The sequence below is a fragment of the Poecile atricapillus genome, chromosome Z (genome assembly GCF_030490865.1).
Source record: "Poecile atricapillus isolate bPoeAtr1 chromosome Z, bPoeAtr1.hap1, whole genome shotgun sequence".
In the NCBI taxonomy this organism is placed as follows: Eukaryota; Metazoa; Chordata; class Aves; order Passeriformes; family Paridae; genus Poecile; species Poecile atricapillus.
The window spans coordinates 54,390,865-54,410,522 of record NC_081289.1 but is presented as its reverse complement, the minus strand read 5'-3'; the positions used below and the strand labels follow the sequence as shown (position 1 = coordinate 54,410,522).

General features: G+C 37.3%; 1 protein-coding gene across 1 annotated transcript in view; it reads left to right on the top strand.

Annotated features, from left to right (window-relative positions):
• The window catches only part of LOC131573262 (V-type proton ATPase subunit S1-like), a 50,352-nt gene extending 31,266 nt beyond the window's left edge, over positions 1–19,086 (top strand). Inside the window, exons 7-10 of the mRNA XM_058827045.1 lie at positions 6,247–6,488; positions 7,080–7,133; positions 13,786–14,023; positions 18,703–19,086. Of these exons, the coding sequence (XP_058683028.1) occupies positions 6,247–6,488; positions 7,080–7,133; positions 13,786–14,023; positions 18,703–18,912 (744 nt within the window). The 3' untranslated portion in view covers positions 18,913–19,086. The remainder of the gene's footprint in view (positions 1–6,246; positions 6,489–7,079; positions 7,134–13,785; positions 14,024–18,702) is intronic.
• The last annotated feature ends 572 nt before the right edge of the window (positions 19,087–19,658 follow it).

Here is a 19,658-nt window from a genome sequence, read left to right as displayed (position 1 = left end):
CTCTTTTGTATACTGCTTGCAAAATCTGATTTGCTAAAAAGGTGTAAATAAGTTCTAACATTTTTGAAGATGACCAACACAGTGTTTTCATTGAAATAGTTGTGTTTGGGTTATTTGTCCTAACTGAAATTTAAGGTGACAAATTAAGTGTAGTATCTCCTTCCAGCTGCTATTCCAGCTTATACATATTCTGTTTTACTTTCTAAAATCAGGATATTTTTATAGAAAAAGTTCTGCTCTTTCTTAGGTTATATGAAAAAGTTTGGTATAAAAATTCATTGAAAGTTGTAGCAAGAAAATAACAGGTAATATACATTTCTTCAGAAAATGGGGACTGCATTTCAGATGTTCTTGTATGTGTCATACATTGTCTTATTTTAAAGTCTTTCAAGTGGAATTGTTTCCACAATTGCTGCATCACACCGTGCTCTGCTCTGAGTTCTGCTGCTTGCATGGTCTCCGCTAACTCTCTTGTCTCTGCACAGTGCTGGTGGCAGAGTAGTTCCATTCTCTGTCAATGACAGTCAAGAGATCTTTTATCCATCCCAGTGCTGCTAAAGGACAGGCCTGTGCAGAAGCACATCTAGCCATGAATATGTGAGCTGATACTGCAGATTGTGTTTATGCAGGCCACTGAACTGAACAGTGCAGTAAATACTGCAGTTTTATTGCCTCTTCTAACAGAAGATCTTGAAGTGCTTGCTCATGACTGGGGTGATTGCCACAAGTCGCAGCAGTTCTATCAATTATAAAAGAGAACATTATGTTTTACAGTGAGATCATTATCTCTTACTGTAAGATGTGCATTTTGACTTTAACATCCATGTCCCAGCCTCATTTTTGTGAAAAACCCTGAGGGATGCAGAACACGAGGTACAAGCTGTGTGTCACTGTTGCCAAGCCATTTGGCTCACTGGTAGAAGTGTGCATGGTTCAACAGGGAAGCCATCAGATGCTAATGTGAGACAGCAAGGTTGGCCACATATCCTGCAAGGTACTAAAATTATAGCATTCATTGTTAATAAATGAATGCACATTTCTGTGCATTCTTTTTTTACCTGCTTCATCAGTGTTATAATAGAGATCAGAAATAGAGGTCAAGGATTCTTCTGGGAAAAATATCAATATGCTATTGAAATTTATTCTGGTGTCTTGTTTAGGCTTAGTTACTGTAGAAATACGTAAAATAGAGTTGGAAGGGACCCTAGAGATCACCCAGTTCCAATCCCCATGCCATGAGCAGAGACACCTTCAAGTAGGCCAGGTTGGTCTAAGCCCTATCCAACCTGGCCTTAAACACTTCCAGGTCTGAGTCAGCCACAAGTCAGCCTAGAGGGGAATTAAAAAAACAAAATCCCAAAATGTTAGAAATCATAAAAAATTAAACAGTTAAAGCTTTAAAAAATAGAGATAATTGGTAACTCTGCTCAATATTCTAGATTTTGACAGCTTAAAACACTGTTATGCCACAGTCTTCCACTGACAGGTGAATGAAATAAGTCAAATCAAATGTATTTCTGTTTGCTGTGTGTGTGATTTTGTAAACTTGACACCACAAAGAACATTTTTACAGTAATACTGTTAGTGTTCAATAACACAAAATCACAGAACGATCATGTGCAGGTGTTTTTATTGAAGCACATGGGAACTAGGTGTATCAGCAACCCAAATCTCACTCCATCATCTTTGTCCAAAGTGCACATATTTATACAATTTTGGCTGTAGCAGTAATCACTATAGCAACCTTATCGATATTGCTTCATTAACATTGTTTCATTAACTTTATTAATATTGCTTCATTAGAGTTAGTTCATCCTTGTATGAACCTGTACGAATCTTATCTCTAGGTATCTTAGAGACCCCAAGTACCTGTTCCTGTTACAATAAACATCTTAGCTTGCTGGACTCTCCCTAATACAAGCATTCTTGTGGCCTACTTTTACATGATTTTCAGAAATATTTAGCCCCATAGTAACAATGCCAAATTCTAATGCTTGCCTTTTAAATTGTTGACCTTTAGCAGTGAGATTGCCTGCATCACAGATTCGTGATACACTATCTTTCAGGAAAATGGATGTATTAGCAGGGGTGGTGATGATGCTATCCATAGTGAGACCATGATGCCACATCAAATAGAAAAAAAGGAGGAAAACTGATCTGTTTGTGTAGGAAGGAATGTGAAATGATAATTTCAGAAAAAGCATTTGAAATGTGCTGATACTTGGCTGGGATGTGAATGCTGGGTGGCTTCTGATATGCCACAGCCAAACTCCAGAAAGAAGCACGATCTGCCATTCTGCAGTACCCCTGCACCAAGCCTCCTGGTGTTATTTTTTTAAAGGATATCTTGCAAAAAAAAAATTAAAATAATATTTTTATGGTCCCTGTTAAAGCAAATTGAGAAAATGCAAGCATACTGTTCTTTTGGTATTCTGTGAAAAGAATTATAGTTGGTACATGATATGTAGATGCAGTTCCATTTACCAACCCCAAAATCTAGTTCAGATAAAAGGTGTTTGTCTTTGTGGTGTTATTGTAGCAGTTGCAGCACCTGGCCTCCCTTCCTTGGACCTTACATGTCATGATTTAGGTCATCATATGTGATCCAAAAAATTCTTTGTTGTCATTTTTTGCAATCTATTTTGAACTTGTCTCTACATGCATGCCCTAAATATTTTCATGTTCTTTTCTTCATTTGTGCTATGCTGTGCAATGCTAACAAGCAATATCTGGCTCTGATAATGCACTTTTTTTTAGAAGCTAAGATTCTTATGTAGTTTTGGAATGCTAACAACCGGCTTAATCAGGTAAAATTGGAAAAATTGTCATTTTCCATCCCAGTCAGGTATATATAGAGAACACACAGTAGTGCACAATATGCACAAAAAAAATGTAGTATGGATGTATGGACTAAACTAAGATACAGCCTAGGAAGAGAAAGGAAATGAACCCTTCTGCCTACTCACCTCCCTCCTTGAATGTACAGAAATACCTTTTCAATAAGAGCAGTAATCCCACACAGAGGATGTGGTTATATATATATGTTGTTAGAAATGAAAAGGAGAAGCAAGCACCACCAGGACAGTTTTCTTATTCTTGATGTGCACACCTTAACACAGCAATAAGAAGTCAGGAAACAAAGGATTGAAACAGAAGACACAATCATCTATTGAACTGATATTCAAAAATCCCATGTTGTAACCAGTGTAAAATGTAATCTGTTTCTGTTGTTCATTACCATTCATCATTTCAGCAAATGAAAGTTTCATTTTCACAGTTTTTTGTATGGTTCTCATATGTGTTTACAACTATTTGATTTATATTTGTTTTCAAATGTAAATTCAAATATATATAATGGCCCCAAATCTTTTTTCTTGTCCCTAGCCACTTTGTGTTGGAAGAGCCAACAAAACTGTGGCAACAACAACAAAACAAGTAATTTTGGATGTAAGGTCTGTTTGCTTTGAAAAAGATTTTTATGTTGACGAATCAAAATGTTGCCAGATCTGCTTCCTTTCTTGTTTCCAAGAGAAATGATTCTGAATTAGGAGGCTTGAAAAACAGATCAAAGGGAAGAAATTTGTTCAGACTACGTCTATTGCAGGTTCAGTTAGTAATTACAAGATTCCATTGTGGTCTAGGAAAACGTAAATGGCACCCTTTCTTTTCCTTCTCTGTACATTATTTAATCAGGTCTTGCTGTTGTTCACTGCATGACTGAGACCAAAAATGCCATTGATAAATTCAGAGACTAAGACAGTGATTCACACATCCCTCAGTTCAGATTAGGTGAAGGAGAAGAACACACTGAACAACAGAATTAAATATGATTTAATGTTTGGCAACACTTCCATGATGTATTGTTCCAAAATAATCTAATTTGATTTACAGTAATTCAGTGTAAATATAATCCATTTGTCAAGGAAGTGTCTTGTAATTTATAGTTTAGCATGAAATATATGACATCAGAGAATGATTTTGATTCGGTAAGCTCATGTTTGTGCAGCAACAAAAGAAAAATAAAATATTCCTTAAACAGAGAAACAGGGGCATAGTGGGGAAGCTCTCAGCTTCGCACTGCAGTAACTTGGAGGAAGCAACTGCTGTCATCAGGTCTCCCATGGTCCCAGCCTGGGCTGTTTCAGATATCCTCCTTCCAACCTGAAGATTAAGTTTTTTAAAATCTCTCCCTGATTTCAAGCATGCTTAATTCATAGAATCACAGAACATGCTGTGTTGGACATAGATTGATATCCCCATTGATACTAATTTTCCCATGTTTTGGCACACCATCTCATTGCTTATCACTGGACAGCCTGGTTCTGCTCCTTTCCCCCCATCCAAGTTCATTTAAACCTTTGTCACCAAGCCCCAGTATCTCCTGGGCTGAAGCTCTTCTTCCCCTCTGAGACAGGTGCATCCCTGAGTCAGGTGTCAGTGACCACATATTGATTATCCCATGGTCAACAAACGCAAATTTTTTCCACTTGGAGCCGTGCATTGACCTGATGGATCTGCCTTTTCCTATCAGACTAGTGGGTTTCTTTGTCTCTGAAAGCCCTTCTTTCCAGGTGTACCCTCTTTTGGTTCATATGCTTTCTGAGAGAGACAAGGGAACCTGTATGTAAGAGCCTCATGGCAAAAGACTGCTCAGAGAGAAAAAGAAATAAAGCTTAGCCTTATGATTATATTTTAATAGCTTTCTTTTTATTTTAAAGTACTTCAACCTAATCCCCCAAGTTATCCCAATTCACTATCCAATGTAGCATTGTTTTCAGCTCTTTGCAGGTGGTTTTTAAAGCCCTCTTTAGATGATACATGGGGCCCACATAGTGAAGTCAATAGATAGACAGGATATAATTTAGACTTCAGCTTTTCCTCTCAGTTTGAAATAAAATTATTACATTTCAGGAAAGTCTAAGGAAAGATTTAAAGTTTTATATCAAAAGTTGAATATTTTCTTTTGTTGTACCCTCTTCTTTTAAAGAAAATGGTATTCATTTAAAATAATGCTTGTTCTGATATATTTAAAAAGGCACAACTCTGAATTAAAAAGAAATTCATAAAGTATGCATGTATGGGAGGGGAAGATTACATTCTTCGCTGGAGCATTTAGTCAAAGGGTTTTAATGCAGCCCATTCTGCTTAATTGATAGAATGAGGTACCTGCAAAGACAAGCTGTGAAAAACAGATGGCCAATAGCATTTGCAGAGCAGTCGTTAAGGTGACAAAATCTTCTGGGGCTCCTCTCTACAGGCAGGTTATAAAGCATAATATCGTCTCTGTTTCAGACTGGAAAATGGTCCTTGACTGTCTTTAAATCCATGAAAAGTAGTTCTAGGCAATAGCTCCACATAATTACAGTTCTGGTAACCCTTGTAATCCTTGTGATGCCTTTCATTCCTTGTACCCTAGAGTTATACAAGGGTAGAGGTCACCTGCAGCATACAAAGTTGTAAAGCTGACATGGGACTCAAAAATAGGTGGAATCTCCAAGATATGAATAGAGTAAGAGGTGAGGAGTAAGATAAGAACAGAATAAATTTGTTGTGTTATAAGGTATGGTTGCTTTAACTGGTGATATCTGTGGGGCTGCTTTACCAAGGATGCCCTGGGCACATTTTTTAAAAGCATTACCTACTAAATATTGCTGGAAATATCCTAAAAGCAAATGCATCTCCTGTAGGAGTTCACCAGATCGGCCAAATGAGCAAAGGTCTTATTTTTCCATAAGCCATCAGAAGAGTCTAAAAAATAAGCTTGCTGTAGCTAAGTAGACTGCTCTCATGCTTGTTAAAATGAAGACTGCAAAGCCTGCTACTGTTACTTAAGAGGAGAGTGTCACTGAACTAGCAAGTTGAAATTTCCTTATGATTTTATTGCAGAAAAAAAAAGCTAATTTCTTTCAGTATATTCTTCGGGGGGAAAAAAACCAACAAAAACATTCTTCTACCTGTTAGCAAAAATGAATACTCCCATCTTAAGGCAGCACTACCAACACTGTTTTACATTCATTTGCCTAGTGTCAGTGGTGCTTATTTTCACACGTGGGTACCTGGCCATGGGAACCTAGGTTACATTGCCTTATTAGCCTCCACACCACCAGTTAAATAGACAGTAACAAATGTTGAGGTTGATTGGGGATTTCAGAAGAACTGGTGCTCAAGGTACAGAATGGTGAAGGTCAGTTTTCAACTGAAATGACTCTTACAAAGGGATGAATTGTTAATGTGTTGTTATTCCAGATTTCTAGAAGAACTGATGTGGTGGCAGAATTAAGACGACAATTAATGGCTGCTGAGGAAGAAGACAGTTTATCATATCCTCCTCTGAATGTGACCACTGGAAATTATTCCTGCATCCTTTTTTATGCTAGTAATTTCAGCCTCAAAGCCAACAGTTCAGTTTTAATAGATTTGACAAATGCAACATTTTTAACACAGAACGTGGATATTTCTGCCTCTGAGTGCTCAGACAGCAACACAACGTGAGTAGCATAAGAAATTTCATATCACAATACATGTAATTCTGAAAACTATCAGAAATATTACAATTTAAAATTAGTGCTATTTTAATGTTCTTCTTCTAAAGAATCCAAAATTTTAAAAAAATGTATTCTTAGAAGAAAAAAGTTAAGTCAAAACCACAAAAACTGTTCAGACAAGGCCTCTTATTTTCACAATTTTTTTCTTCTTATGTTCCCTACTCCCTGGTTTGTTTATCTTTGGTCCAAACAGGTTTCCCTGTGCCTGATCTCACAATCACAAAAATCTTCACTGGCATTAATGAGATCATAACTTCATTCCCTTGAAGGGGAGCATTGCCAGTTATGAGGCAGTAACTCAGACAGAAGTATATTGTTGAAACATGATCTCTATTTCCCTTTACTTTGAAGCACCTGCTCTTGTGTAAATAAAACCCTAGAAATATTTAGTCATATTTTTCTATGTACTGAACCTTTGCTATATGACTTTTGTAATTACCTCCTGACTTACAATATATTCCTCAAATTGAAATGTCACAATGATCTAATTAAAGCTGACTACTCTAATATTAAAAATCTGTTTCTTATTCTTAGACTGTCATTAAAATACACAAAACCAGTGAATGGAATCAGCAGCCTAGAGATAAGGTAACTTATGATTTATTTTAAATAGATCTTTTGTAGTTTGCAATTTACCTGTTAGTAAATTAATAAATTAGGAGCAAAAAAAATAGGGGAGAAGTTAAATGAAAATATTTTTTAATTTATTATTTGCTTTCTAGTCTGAGAAGTCACAATGCAGGAGAACAGTAGTACAGCCTTTATACAGAAAATATATTAATATGCTCAGGTAAAGTTCTGAAAAAATATTGTATGCAAACATCCATACTGTAAGGTACTGGTATATGCAGCTTCCTGTTTCACTAACAGGACCAGTTCACAGTCCTCTCAGGAAAATCTAACTGTGATTTGTAAAAACTTAGAGGGGTTAAAGTCTACCTGCATGGCCAGGGCTGTATTGAGTCCTAATGTGGATTGCCAGTGCACTCTTTTAGTACTAGCTTGTGGTCAATGAGGGGTGAAAAAAGTTTTAAAAAGTCTTTGCTGCTTTATGGACAGTGACAAGACCATATTTCTCCTACCATGATGAGAGGGAAGAAAAGCTAGGGAACTGGAAGACCTGGGGAAAAAAAATTATAGGGAGAATCATAAAATTGTCTACATTGAAAATTATCTCTGCGATCATTGAATCCAATCTTTAACCCAGTGCTTCTAAGTCCACCACTAAACCATATCCTAAGTGCGACAACATCTAAATATCTTCAAGGATGGAGACTCAGCCACTTGCCTGGGAACCTTTTCCAAGGCCTGGCAACCCTTTAACTGAAGGAATTTTTCCCAATATCCAACCTAAACCTCCTTCATGCAATATGAGGCCATTCCCTTTTGTTCTATGTCTTCTTACTTGGGAGAGGAAACTAACCTCCACCTCACTACAACCTCCTGTCATGTTGTAGAGAGTGGTAAGGTCCCCCTGAGTTTCCTCTCCTCCAGGTTACTAAGCACATCCAGCTCCCTCAGCCACCCCTTCTGCTCCATCCCCTTCAACAGCTTTGTTGCCCGTTCCTGGACATGCTCTGGTACCTCAGTGTCTTTCTTGTAGCAAGCGGCCCAGAACTGAACACCAGATCTGAGGTGCAGCTTTACCAGTGCTGAGTATGGGGGGACAATCCCTGCCCTGGTTTGGCTGGTCTCACTATTGCTGATACTTGCCAGGATGCCTTTGGCCTCCTTGGCCACCTGGGCACATGCTGGGTCATGTTCAGCTGCTATTCACCAGCACCCCCGGGTCCTTTTCCACCAGGCATCTTTGCAGCCACTCTATCCCCAGAATGTGGTGCTGCCTGGGGTGGTTGTGAGGCATTGTTGAACCTCATACCATCGGCCCTGGCACATCAATCAGCCTGTCCAGATGAATGCTCAAATGAATAAATACTATCATTTACACTGAGACAGAAAGACATCCTGAGTTAGGTAAAAGGACCCCGGAAGAACTTGTCTTGAGGAGAGTCAGTGATGTGTTTGGAGTGGTATTCAGAGTGCATAGAGATACTTGCAGTCAGTATTAGAGATCATGACTGGTGGCAAAAAAACAGACATACTTTGTTATTTAGCATCTCCCTTCTCACTCAACCAGCTAGAGCTTTGTAAGAGAATATACTGTACAGAAAAGATTACTGTTGTACAGTATATTGTACATTGTATAGTGTTTTTATTTTTGTGATTATTGAAGTTAGCTGTATATAGGATCCGTGGGACTGGTCCTTTGTGATGGTGTGAAGCATGCCTTGGTCTCAATAATGTAAATTATGAAAGAGACATGTATTTCCCTAATCACCATGGGGGATTAAGAAAATATTTTCCTTGTATTTCCTCGTATTCAAAAGATACGTGTCTCCAACCAAGACTCTACCCAAGTTGTATTTTTCCTTTTGCTACAAGTCCCAAAATAGCACTTTCTCTGGTACTGCCCTGACGCTCTTCTGTGTGCTCTTTAGTGCTCCTATCCCACTCTGACAGAGACAGGCCCTTCAAGACACTGCTTTGATTTTCATTCTTCATCTTTGTGTGTCCTAGCACAAGTCTTAGCTGGTCTGCTGTAATCTCTTTATGAATGAATGTGGCTCTTTCCTACATTTCTCCTGAATATGGCTATCTTCAGCAAAATATCATCCTTCCTAGTTCTGAGAAAATAGTGCAAATCACAAAGCATCCCATGATGGATCATGGAGCATGGGACTGTGCTTGAAAGCAAGTTAATAGCTAGATCTTAAAGGGATGTTTTCTTTAGTAGTCAACAGGCTTCACTTAACTGTACAATGGCAAATTGCAAACCTTGAGACAGTAGTATGGAAACAAAATCCTTTGGCAGTTGTTTTCTGCAGCTGGCAGGAGATCAGATGTGATGTTAGTGCACACATGGATTTAGTGAAGATTATTTAGATTTATATTTAATAATCTGTTTGTTAAAAGCTTATAATTTTAATTAATTATTGGATGAAAAATTGAATGCAGTCATGAATCTGAGTTGCATCTGGAAAGAGGAAATTTGAAGCAACTCTGCAGACAAGCTGTAATTTAGATGAAAATGCCAGTACAAAAGGTGAATGGTTCATGTTTTCTTTCTTTCTGAGGAAAAAAAATTTATATCCTTTGAGCCTGTTGTAGTAGAGGCAGAAATGTTCACAGAGTCTTTCTTGACCTATGCTTCTACTTGAACATATTATAGTTAAATACCAAAATGCATAAATAGTCCTTGAAGCTGGAATAAGAAACTCAGGCTCTGTAATAGGTGAGGACTTGAAAAGAGAGATAGGTCCTGGATGTTTTCATGCCAAGCATGTAAGAGTAGCATAGACTGGCTGTGTTTTGCAGGAAAATTCAGTTTATTCCAATGGGCCTTGTGTGATCCAGGTTTTTAATAGACCTTCAGGGCAAATAAACACAAATCGATTGATTTTTATTTATGACACAGGAACTTAGTAATATAAAATGGAATAGAGGAAATTGTAGGGAGTAGCTTCCAGGGTAACTATTTCTTGGACCTTCACTACACATTGGCCTGTGTGTGGGAGATAGAGACTGACTGCTTCTGTGTTGCTTTTTCTCTTCTTGCCTTAACTTACTAAGCTGTCTTTATCTTGACCCACAAGTTTCTTCATTTTTGCTCTTTCTGTTCTCCCCCCTATCCTGCTGAACAGGGGGACTGAGCAAACATCTAAATGGCTGCTGGCTGGTATCGACCCATAACACCTCAGAGCCTTTATAAATTAACAATAGATCTAAAGACTCAACTGATTATTTGCAGTTTCCTGTTGGATTGTATCTGGGTGGGAAAATGGTGTCATTTTAGACCTCTGTTAGCTACCATAATACTGTATTGCATGCTATATAATGCAAATAATAAGATACATGGAACAGAATCAGAGCAAGCCATTGACTTTTTTCATGATTTGCTAGCACTTTATTCACCTTGTGAATCTCAATATGTCTCTTGTCAAGGGCTTCTAAAATCCAGAGATACTCTACAACCTCTGTTTTCCCCTTCTGGTTCATTTTGATTAGATTTCTTTTTCAAGATTACACCTGATTACACCAAGATCATGGTTTGCCTTAACAAACAGGACACAAGCAGGGCAAAGAGGTGGAAGGAACAGGGCTGAGAGCCACAACTTTATGCTTCTGTAAAGGCCTTTTACTTAGGATAGGATAGGATAACATATCTTGAAGACAGAAAGTGACTCCAGAGGGGATCATGTTCAAGCAGGTCAGTTTATTCATCAATAAAAGAGGTTCTAACTTCAGCAGCATGAGCAGGATCCAGAGCCTCCTGCTCCCCTTATCAACACCAGTCTATGCCCACGTACAGAGCAGCTGGTCACATCCCACCTCCCACTGACAGCTGCTACTGCTGCTTCATCCTGTGCACACACACAGCTGCCACCTCCCTCTCCCTCTCTCTAGCAAGAGCTACAGTCTCCCTCATCCTCCTGCTCTTGCACTGGGAGATGAGCTGTAAGGGAGTGGTTGTAGTGTTGTTGTGATAGTGTAAGGAAAGTAAGCTACTGCTGCAGCAGGAGTGGGAGCAGTGGGCAGTAGTACTTTGCTGGAAGAAGCATCATCTCAGCTCTCTCATAAACTGATCCAGCTGTTCAAGCACTTGTCATTTTCTCTGGGAAAAAGTGTCAAAGTGAATGGAAGCGCTGAACATTAGTATTCCACACTTATATTGATACGTACTTGACTCCTGTTGTTGCTCAATGTATAGAACAGAATAGAGTTGACCCAAAAAAAAATGTTTTAAAGTCTTTTGCTTAACAGTTGTGTTCCTCCCTGAATATTTGAAACAGTAATTCTAGCTATCTTCTGCTTCAGAAATACCTCTGCTTGTAATGATTAGCCACACGAGACTTGATTAGTGGAGGTGGCATTCAGAGCTATCTGGCACAAAGGGATCCTGGCCCAAGACCAGGAATTTTTTGTGCCACCATACATAAAGTACATAATGTATCTAATGTGCATAATTGTTTCTAATGTTTAACATGAACATGAATTTCCTTAAGAAGCCAAGGTACTTTCAGTTCTGCAGATAAAACCTTTGTTCCGTCTCTTCTCTGTGTCATTAATTTGCTATGATGTGCTCTATTTGCTATCTATTCATTTGAGAAAATGTTAAACTAAATGAAGTAATTCTTTAGATTTTTGGTTTTTGAATGCCTTTTCTCTTGTAATTTAATGAACTATAGTAACATCTGTTACCAGTTAAGTGTGTGCTTGGTGGAGGCTATTCACTGTTAGTTGTTTGGAAAAATCTAAGGATAACAGCCTTTATTACTAAGTTAACTGTGCTCAACTAGTTAACCAATTAGAATGTTAATTCTCATAAGTATTCAAGTAACACATTTTAGTCTTTGGTGTAATGTGAAGAGACAGCATTCCCTTTAAAGTAATTTTAGACTGTACTCACCACATATGTGGCCTTATAAAACTTTTTGTTCATATGGTCAGTTTACAAGGAATTTCCTTCTTTGCCACTTTTCTCATCTTATCTGCAGAAGTGCAGACCACAGCCAGCCTCTGTGGTTGTCATAAACATTTAAGTAAGCTCCTCTGTGTTTATAATGGCTTTCAGCTAGTGCCTATAGCATTGCAACTGGGACACCATGGAAATTCTGTTCAGATTCTACTGTACATCAGGAAAAGGTTTCTCTCTTCTAGCAATAATATCAAGGTTTTAATTTTGTAACTATATAAGAATAGAATATTTTCAATATATATTTGTAAATGTGGGCTGGATGGAATTAATTTCTTGTTTTGTTTTGTTTTTCACTGATGCTTTCAGCTCAATGTTTTATGGATAGAACTGTTCAGGCTTAAAACATAAGCCTTTTCTCACTTCAGTGACACTGTGCTCTGGAATTCCTTCTGAGCATTTTGAAACTCTTCAGGTTTCTGAACTTATATGAATCAAGAGCCACTGATTATTAATAAATATTTTTTTAAAAAGCAATGTTAGATTCTGTGCTGTATAGATAACACAATATTGAGAGTAACTAATTTGAACAAACAAGTAATATTCTACAGAGAGAATATTCTCTCTGTATACATATACCCTACAGAACATAAAATAGTCTATATTTTGCCTCATTTAAGATGACTATACTTTTTTTCAAACCAATCATAATTACGTCTAAGTTATTACTTCAAATTTTAAAGTCAACCCACAGTATTAGCCGTTGTGGATAGACTTGAATATTTCATTTTTAGCAAGTATTATTTATTGCTAAATAAATTTCTCTTCTACATATTTCATGGTTACCAATAATCATAAGAAATCATCAGCAAACTATGTAGAGATACACATGCATAGACCAAGTAGGGTTAAAGTATTAAATAATGTACACTGAGGAGAAAGGTTTATAATTTCCTCAAGAAATAGATTGAATGCCTAAAAGTAACTGTATAAAAGTGGTGAAGATTAGCACATCGTCCTGATCTGTAAAGGATCAGAATGTACTTCTGGATGTCTGGAAGTTCTCAATTATTTCTGTTGGGAGCTGTTCAGAGTACATTGGTAGTAACATAAATTCCATGATTATAAACTGCTGCAATATCCCACATACATGGATGCTTTTAAAATAAGAAAATACCTTTTTGTACCTAGCCTACTTCAAATTGTGAAACTAGAGCTGGCAATTGCTCCTGACCCACCAGTGAGAGAAAGCTCTGTCTTCTACACCAAATTCAGACCTTTGCAAAGGAAATTGCCATTTAGGCATTTGAGCCGAGAAAGAATCACAATGATAAATTAGATTGGCTATCACGCCTGTACCCATCATAAAAGCAATTTTCCAAAAATCCCATCAAATGTTTATTCAGAGCCACTGCAGTCTTACTGACACTTTCTCAGCTTCCCCTTCACTGATTATAAACTGTTGGTAACTGATGAAATACAGCAGTGGCAGAGGCCCTTGAAGAATGAAATTGCATTTGCTTCTTGCCTGCCACAGCTATAGGAAGCTGTGCTTGTGAGGTGAAACTTTAAGTAGTAAACACATTCACAGACCCTCTTCCCTTCTGAACAACTTGAATGATATGGGAGTCCATATCATCATCATCTGTGATGTTTGCAGCCAGCAATAGTGAACCTTTATCTGCTACTGGTACTTTATCAAATGTATATTCATTTTTTCCTTCTAACCTTTTGACTTTTTCTTTTTGTCCTCTGTTGTGTTCCTAGGTTTTTAATGACCAACAAGTTCTATGAAGTCTCGGCTAGAAAATGGTCCACTTTAAATTCAGTTGAGATTGTACAAGATGGAGAAAAGTTTGCTAAATTTAATGTTTCTGGCATCTCTGCCCCTGCAGAGTATTCATTTCATTGTCAGCTGGTGGGAACAAGCAATCTCTATCCTGCAAGGCTGGTTCCATCCAACAATGAGGCAAAAAATTGGGATGTTTTCATTTCCAAGCTGCAAGTGAGTATGGGTTGCCATTTCATAGATAACTCCAAGAACTATTACTTGCTATTGTAGGTGGTGAATGACACACATTCATAATGCCCTTACTTGCATTCCAGCCTGGGGGAAAACATAAAAGAAAAGCTGTTCCCCTAGGTGAGCTATTCAGTAGAGGGGTAAAAAAGATGCCAGTTGCTGAACAAGGAAAACATGAAAGCACAGCTTTGAAAAACAAAACTATGAAGTTGTCCACAGAAAGAAAACCAAATTAAAACAAATGCACTTAATCAGGCAAAGAATGACTAAGTCCTCATGCCTGTTTAATGAATTGGGCTGCTGTTGGAAACAGGGGCCTCTTAGGTGGGTGGCTTTATACTGCTTACTTTGTTTTTATTTGATTTATTGGTGCTTTGTTTACCTAGGAAAGTACAGCTTAGTGCTGCTGCTGTTTTCGGTGACTGTCTGCACTCCTGCAGATAGAAACAAAGTCCAGTGCAATTCAATTTAGTGGGAAGTTTGCCATGGACTTCAGTCAGGAATGGTATGAGTTCCTGCATGATCCAGAAGGAAAGCAGCTTGATTTTTTTGAATGGCACATAGTTTTTCTGCATATTTAGTAGTAGTTCAGACTACATATGTGATGTATAGATGATTACACCTTTATTGCTTTGGGCTTTGTTCTTGACCTAAGAGAAGCACAACAACATTTATATCTTAAAACAATATTGCTCTAAGGGATCTCTTTGATAAAATAGATCATAAAAATAATAGGAACAATTCCAAACTGTACTCTATTTGTCAAACATGAGCTGTATACAAATGCTGATATAATTGTATTTATAATTTTGATAATAAACCAATATCAATAATCTGACTCCAGACTTGACACTTCTGCTTAAGTAATGTAAACCTCACAGAAAGGGCATTGATGCTTAGATTTATTTCCCACAAATTCCGGTGTCAAGTCTCACCATTTTTTGAGCAACAATGTTGCAATACATACCAATGTTGTGAGGGTTCCTTATGATGTAATTTTTATGTAAGGCCTGAAAATACCAGAGTTCACGCAACTGTACTTTGCCTAGTGAACTCTTTGGAGTTAGGCTTTCATATCACTAAAACTTGAAAAGACATGACCTATGAAATTGTGAAGTGTATAATTACCACCTATCTTTTCCTTCTGTTTCCATATGCACTGATATTACTGCCTTCTTAAAACTTAAATAGGCTCCAGTCTTAGTAGGCATCTTTTCATTGTAGTCTTAACCAAGAGTAGAAGTAGTGGTTTCTCACCTTCCATATTGATTTGGAACAGCAGCTGCTTTCACTGTTCAGACAGCAGAACCTCCAGTTCCTCTTGAGAAAGGGCTTTTTCTCTGACCCAGTCCTAAACATGGCACACAACACAACACAAAACTCCTGGACTGATATTTTTCTGTTGTGTGAGAAAACAGAGAGTCACCATTCTGGGCTCATTTCCAAGTTCTATCTGACCCAGATCATACTTTTCCGGGTATCTTCCACTGATACATACTGAAAGGTGATCTCAATATCACTCTTTGTTATTGCCTAAGGTTTAGAAGCCCCCAAACTCTGTTCCATGGTGAAAAAGCATGTGGGATGTGCTCAGTAGTTGCAGCTAGCACAAAACCTTGTTGCTGAAACTGAGGACCATGATTTTCATGTCAGTGTTATGCAATGAATTGGAAACCTGGATCCAGTGCCAGTCAAACTGGCACAGTCGCGCTCTGCGGCACTGGGTCCTGGAAGCTGAATCACAGTAATAGAGGGACAATGGCAGCTGCACAGGAAGGCATTGCACAGCTTGCTCCTAGGCAAAATTGAACAGGTAAAAGTATTTGAAGTAATTGAAAATTTTACTTCAGTTCTGGAGCTGCCTCACTCACTACCATCTAAAAGAAGCTCTGTGGGATGCTGGCTCGGCATGCTCACAGCCTAGGATGTCACCACTCCTGTGTCAGCACACCTCTACAGAGCATCAAAACTGCTCTACATTTGGTCTTGTTGGTTGTTGTTGCTAGGAATGGTTGTTCTACCATGGTACCTTTTGTCCTTTTGAGGTTCTCATATTTGTCAATGAAGTTAAAGAGGTGGCTGCCACCAAAAGCACTGCTTTTCTTTACTATGTGTGGTTCAGAAGTACTTTGAAACCTATGAAAATCTGCCAAAAACTCCAAAATCAAGAATATTCTTTGCAGCTAAAATATCTCGAAGTTCAAAAATTATAAGTTTGGTGTGTACTGAAGAGCCATAAACCCAGCATATTTTACTTGAAGTTTTGGTCAAAGGCCATATGATGAGAAATCTGCCTTCAAAAATATTTAAAGGAAGTACAGACTTGTATAATCAAGACTTGTATAATTCTGGTCTAAACACCAGAATTAAAACTTCCACTGGACAGAGGCCTGTATACAAAGGACTTTAGCATTCATAAATATTAGAGAACCACATGTAAGTATTTTTTACTTTTCTATGTATGCTGCTAAGATTCCCATTTTCTGCCTGGTAGTTAACACCCCCACAGAAATTATAAAGCTTAAAAAAAAAAATAACCTGGTATATCCTTAATCTCTTTCCTAAAAGTAGGCATATCATTTTAGGAAAGTACAATTGAATCTTTCACCTAGATGGTTCAATAAAAAGAATGCTGTTTAAAAAAAATATAAGACCACTGGAATTGAAATAATTAATTTCAGTATTTCTGGCTCTAAATCAGGAGTGCCAAAGCCCTTCTAAATGGAATATAACTGTTAATTACTTTAGAGAGTACTTGTAAATGTGGTAAGAAGTCTGTTCTGTTTTCCAGAATTCCAATCCATTTTTTTGAACACAAATGACATAAGTCATCACCTTCTGTTTTTATTGTCAGTAAGTCTTTCAGGCTACATTTCACGACTCCTATTCACATTCTCACTTGTAGTCAAAGCAGTGGCTTAACAAGCAAAGGCTCTTGCAATGTATTCTCTAAAAATGTGCAAATAGTTGTCCAGCCCTGGAGCTTATTTTCACTAATCCTGCTTTAATCAAAACTCTGAGTACCTTTGGTGAAAGCAGATGGTCTTTGCAAGTTAGCTACTCTGATTTGACTTGGAAAAATTCTTCTAAAAGGTTGAATTACTAAAATTTTCTTCACCTCCACATTATCTAAAAAGCCTTTAGTTACTCACATAAGAGTAGTTTTATTAATCACCATTCTGGAAGGTACAGACATTGCTCATAACACACATATTAGATAAACTTTAGGGACCTGAGCCATGACTGGATTCAAGCCCAGAGTGTTTATGGGTGTATTTGTTGCATGGTAGATTTGTTCAGTTTGTACCAAAACTTTCCTAGGAAGTAAAAACTCTTATTACCACAAATAAATGCAGGCTTTCTATTTATTTTCTTGTAAATCATAGAATAATCATGGTGTGGGAACACGAAAGTAGAAATCCTTGATCGTATTCTTTCTTGGTTATTGCTGGGTGAGAAAAGTGATTTAAATAAAATAATCCTTTTATAATTTTATTTGATAATATTTTATGGAAAATAGTAATATTTAACATGTCATTTCTTTACCAGTGGGTTTATGATATTTGGTGCTCTCCTTACACACCCATTTCAGAGATTTTTTAAATGCATAAGAATCCCAGTCTTCATTTTTCTTTTTAAAATTATTTAAGAATTAATCAAAATGAGATCATATTAATTCTTTCCTTCCTCTTCTTCCACCAGTTTTGTTCCCTTCCTTCTAAAGGAACCAGTGCTTATGCCATTACGTGTATGTTTGTAGAGGGGAGATTGTCTTCCCTTTCTTCACAATTTTCTAACCCTTTGATTGGTCTGAACAAAATTTCTAGAAAATTAGCAGTCTCAAAGGCATTCAGTTTGTTGATATTTTTGTACAATTGGGATCTAGTCATAGAACATATCTCCAAATTTGTTGATTTTTCTGAGGAAAATAACATGGTTGGAGAACAGTCAGTGGCAGACACTGCGAATTCAGTCAAATCAGAGATATTGAAAACTTCTCTAACTGCTGGAAAATTTATATGGGTTTTATAAGTTAATAGACAGCACATATCCCATACCTCAATAAAGCAAGCCTTTCCTTCTGTTTTGAGTCTTTGATGTCTAAGGAGGGAGGAATAAAAATTTCACAACTTTTTTCTCCTTGAACTTTCACTAAAACTCAGCCAAAAAAGGCATCTTTATTAGATGCGTTATAAAGTAGGTTCTGGGAATTTTGCTTGTCAAGGAGCTATTAGCTAAAACTCTCAGACTATTTCAACAAATCTCATTGTCTGAGCAGCTTTAACTCTCATGCCTTTGAGTGCTTTGAGTTTCCTGGTTCTGAAGTGGTCATAGTGCTGATGATCAATGAACACTGATATACTGATTATATGAATACAGAATGCTGATCACATGTCCCCGCTGGGACTCTACTTCTAAAAGCAATACAAATTTCTGAAGTGGGAAACCTTACCAAAGAAATGGATTCTACATCTTTAATTTCCTGGGTGAAAAGGAAATCTGGAAAATTGTTTTGCAGAGGATTTTGTTCTCACTCTTTTTTTAATGGGCAGAGTACGATTGATAGTTAAAGGGTGTGGGTTTTTGTAATTACCACATATATCCTGAGAATAAGGACCATGCTTAACTGCACTCATCTATCTACCTTTCCTCATTTTCAGATTCAAGGCTTCAACATTATAGACAACCAGTTTTCCTATGCAAGTGACTGTACAGGTTTCTTCACTCCTGGAATTTGGATGGGCTTGGTGACATCTATAATTTTACTGTGGATCCTGACCTATGGAATCCATATGATCATGCAGCTCACAACAAACAGCAGATTTGACGATCCCAAAGGTCCAGCTTTATCAGTTCCTCAGACAGAATAGCCGCGAATTGACTTAAACATCAGACCAGGAAAAGCCACAGCAACATTATGATTTTAATAATCTTTTTACTTCATAATATATTTAACTTGAAAGGATATCATGAGAAAACCAGATAATTAAACTACATATAGAAATGATCCTTATGTTTGGCAACAATAAAAATTCTGTCTGTTATTATGGTCATTTGTTAACAGCTTTTTGTGTTGAGGTTCTGAAGTGGGACTGTAGAGGTTATTAGTCTCTCTGGCTATTAGAAAGACTATTAAAAACTTCCTCAGATTAACTTTTATTGGCAAAGAGAACATACCAAAGCATAGATAATTGGAAAGGATAAAATATTTGATGAGAAACTATATGTTGAAAATTCTAATTCTCTAAAGACTCTTTAGTCTCATGATGATGAGATGTCTTAGGAAATTTTAACTGTGTTTGAATTTTTTTCTCTTGAGTAAAACATACAGAAATGTACAGAACTAAATAAATGGTCCTGGGAAGTCTTTTCAAAATTCATCACTTTGTTCAGATGTGGTATCACAAAAGAGAATGGGTAGATTAAGGTTTAGTTTCCATCTAATGCTATCTTATGCTTGTGAGAATTATGTTGAGTAACACTGTCTTGTGTTTGCTTTGGCCATGGACAGCTGATGGGAAGTCAGTCAGTGGCCAAACTGATCACAAAATTAGATTAGGTGTCATAGCAATGAATGCAAATTTTCAAGTTCAGAACCTATTATGATTCAATGTGC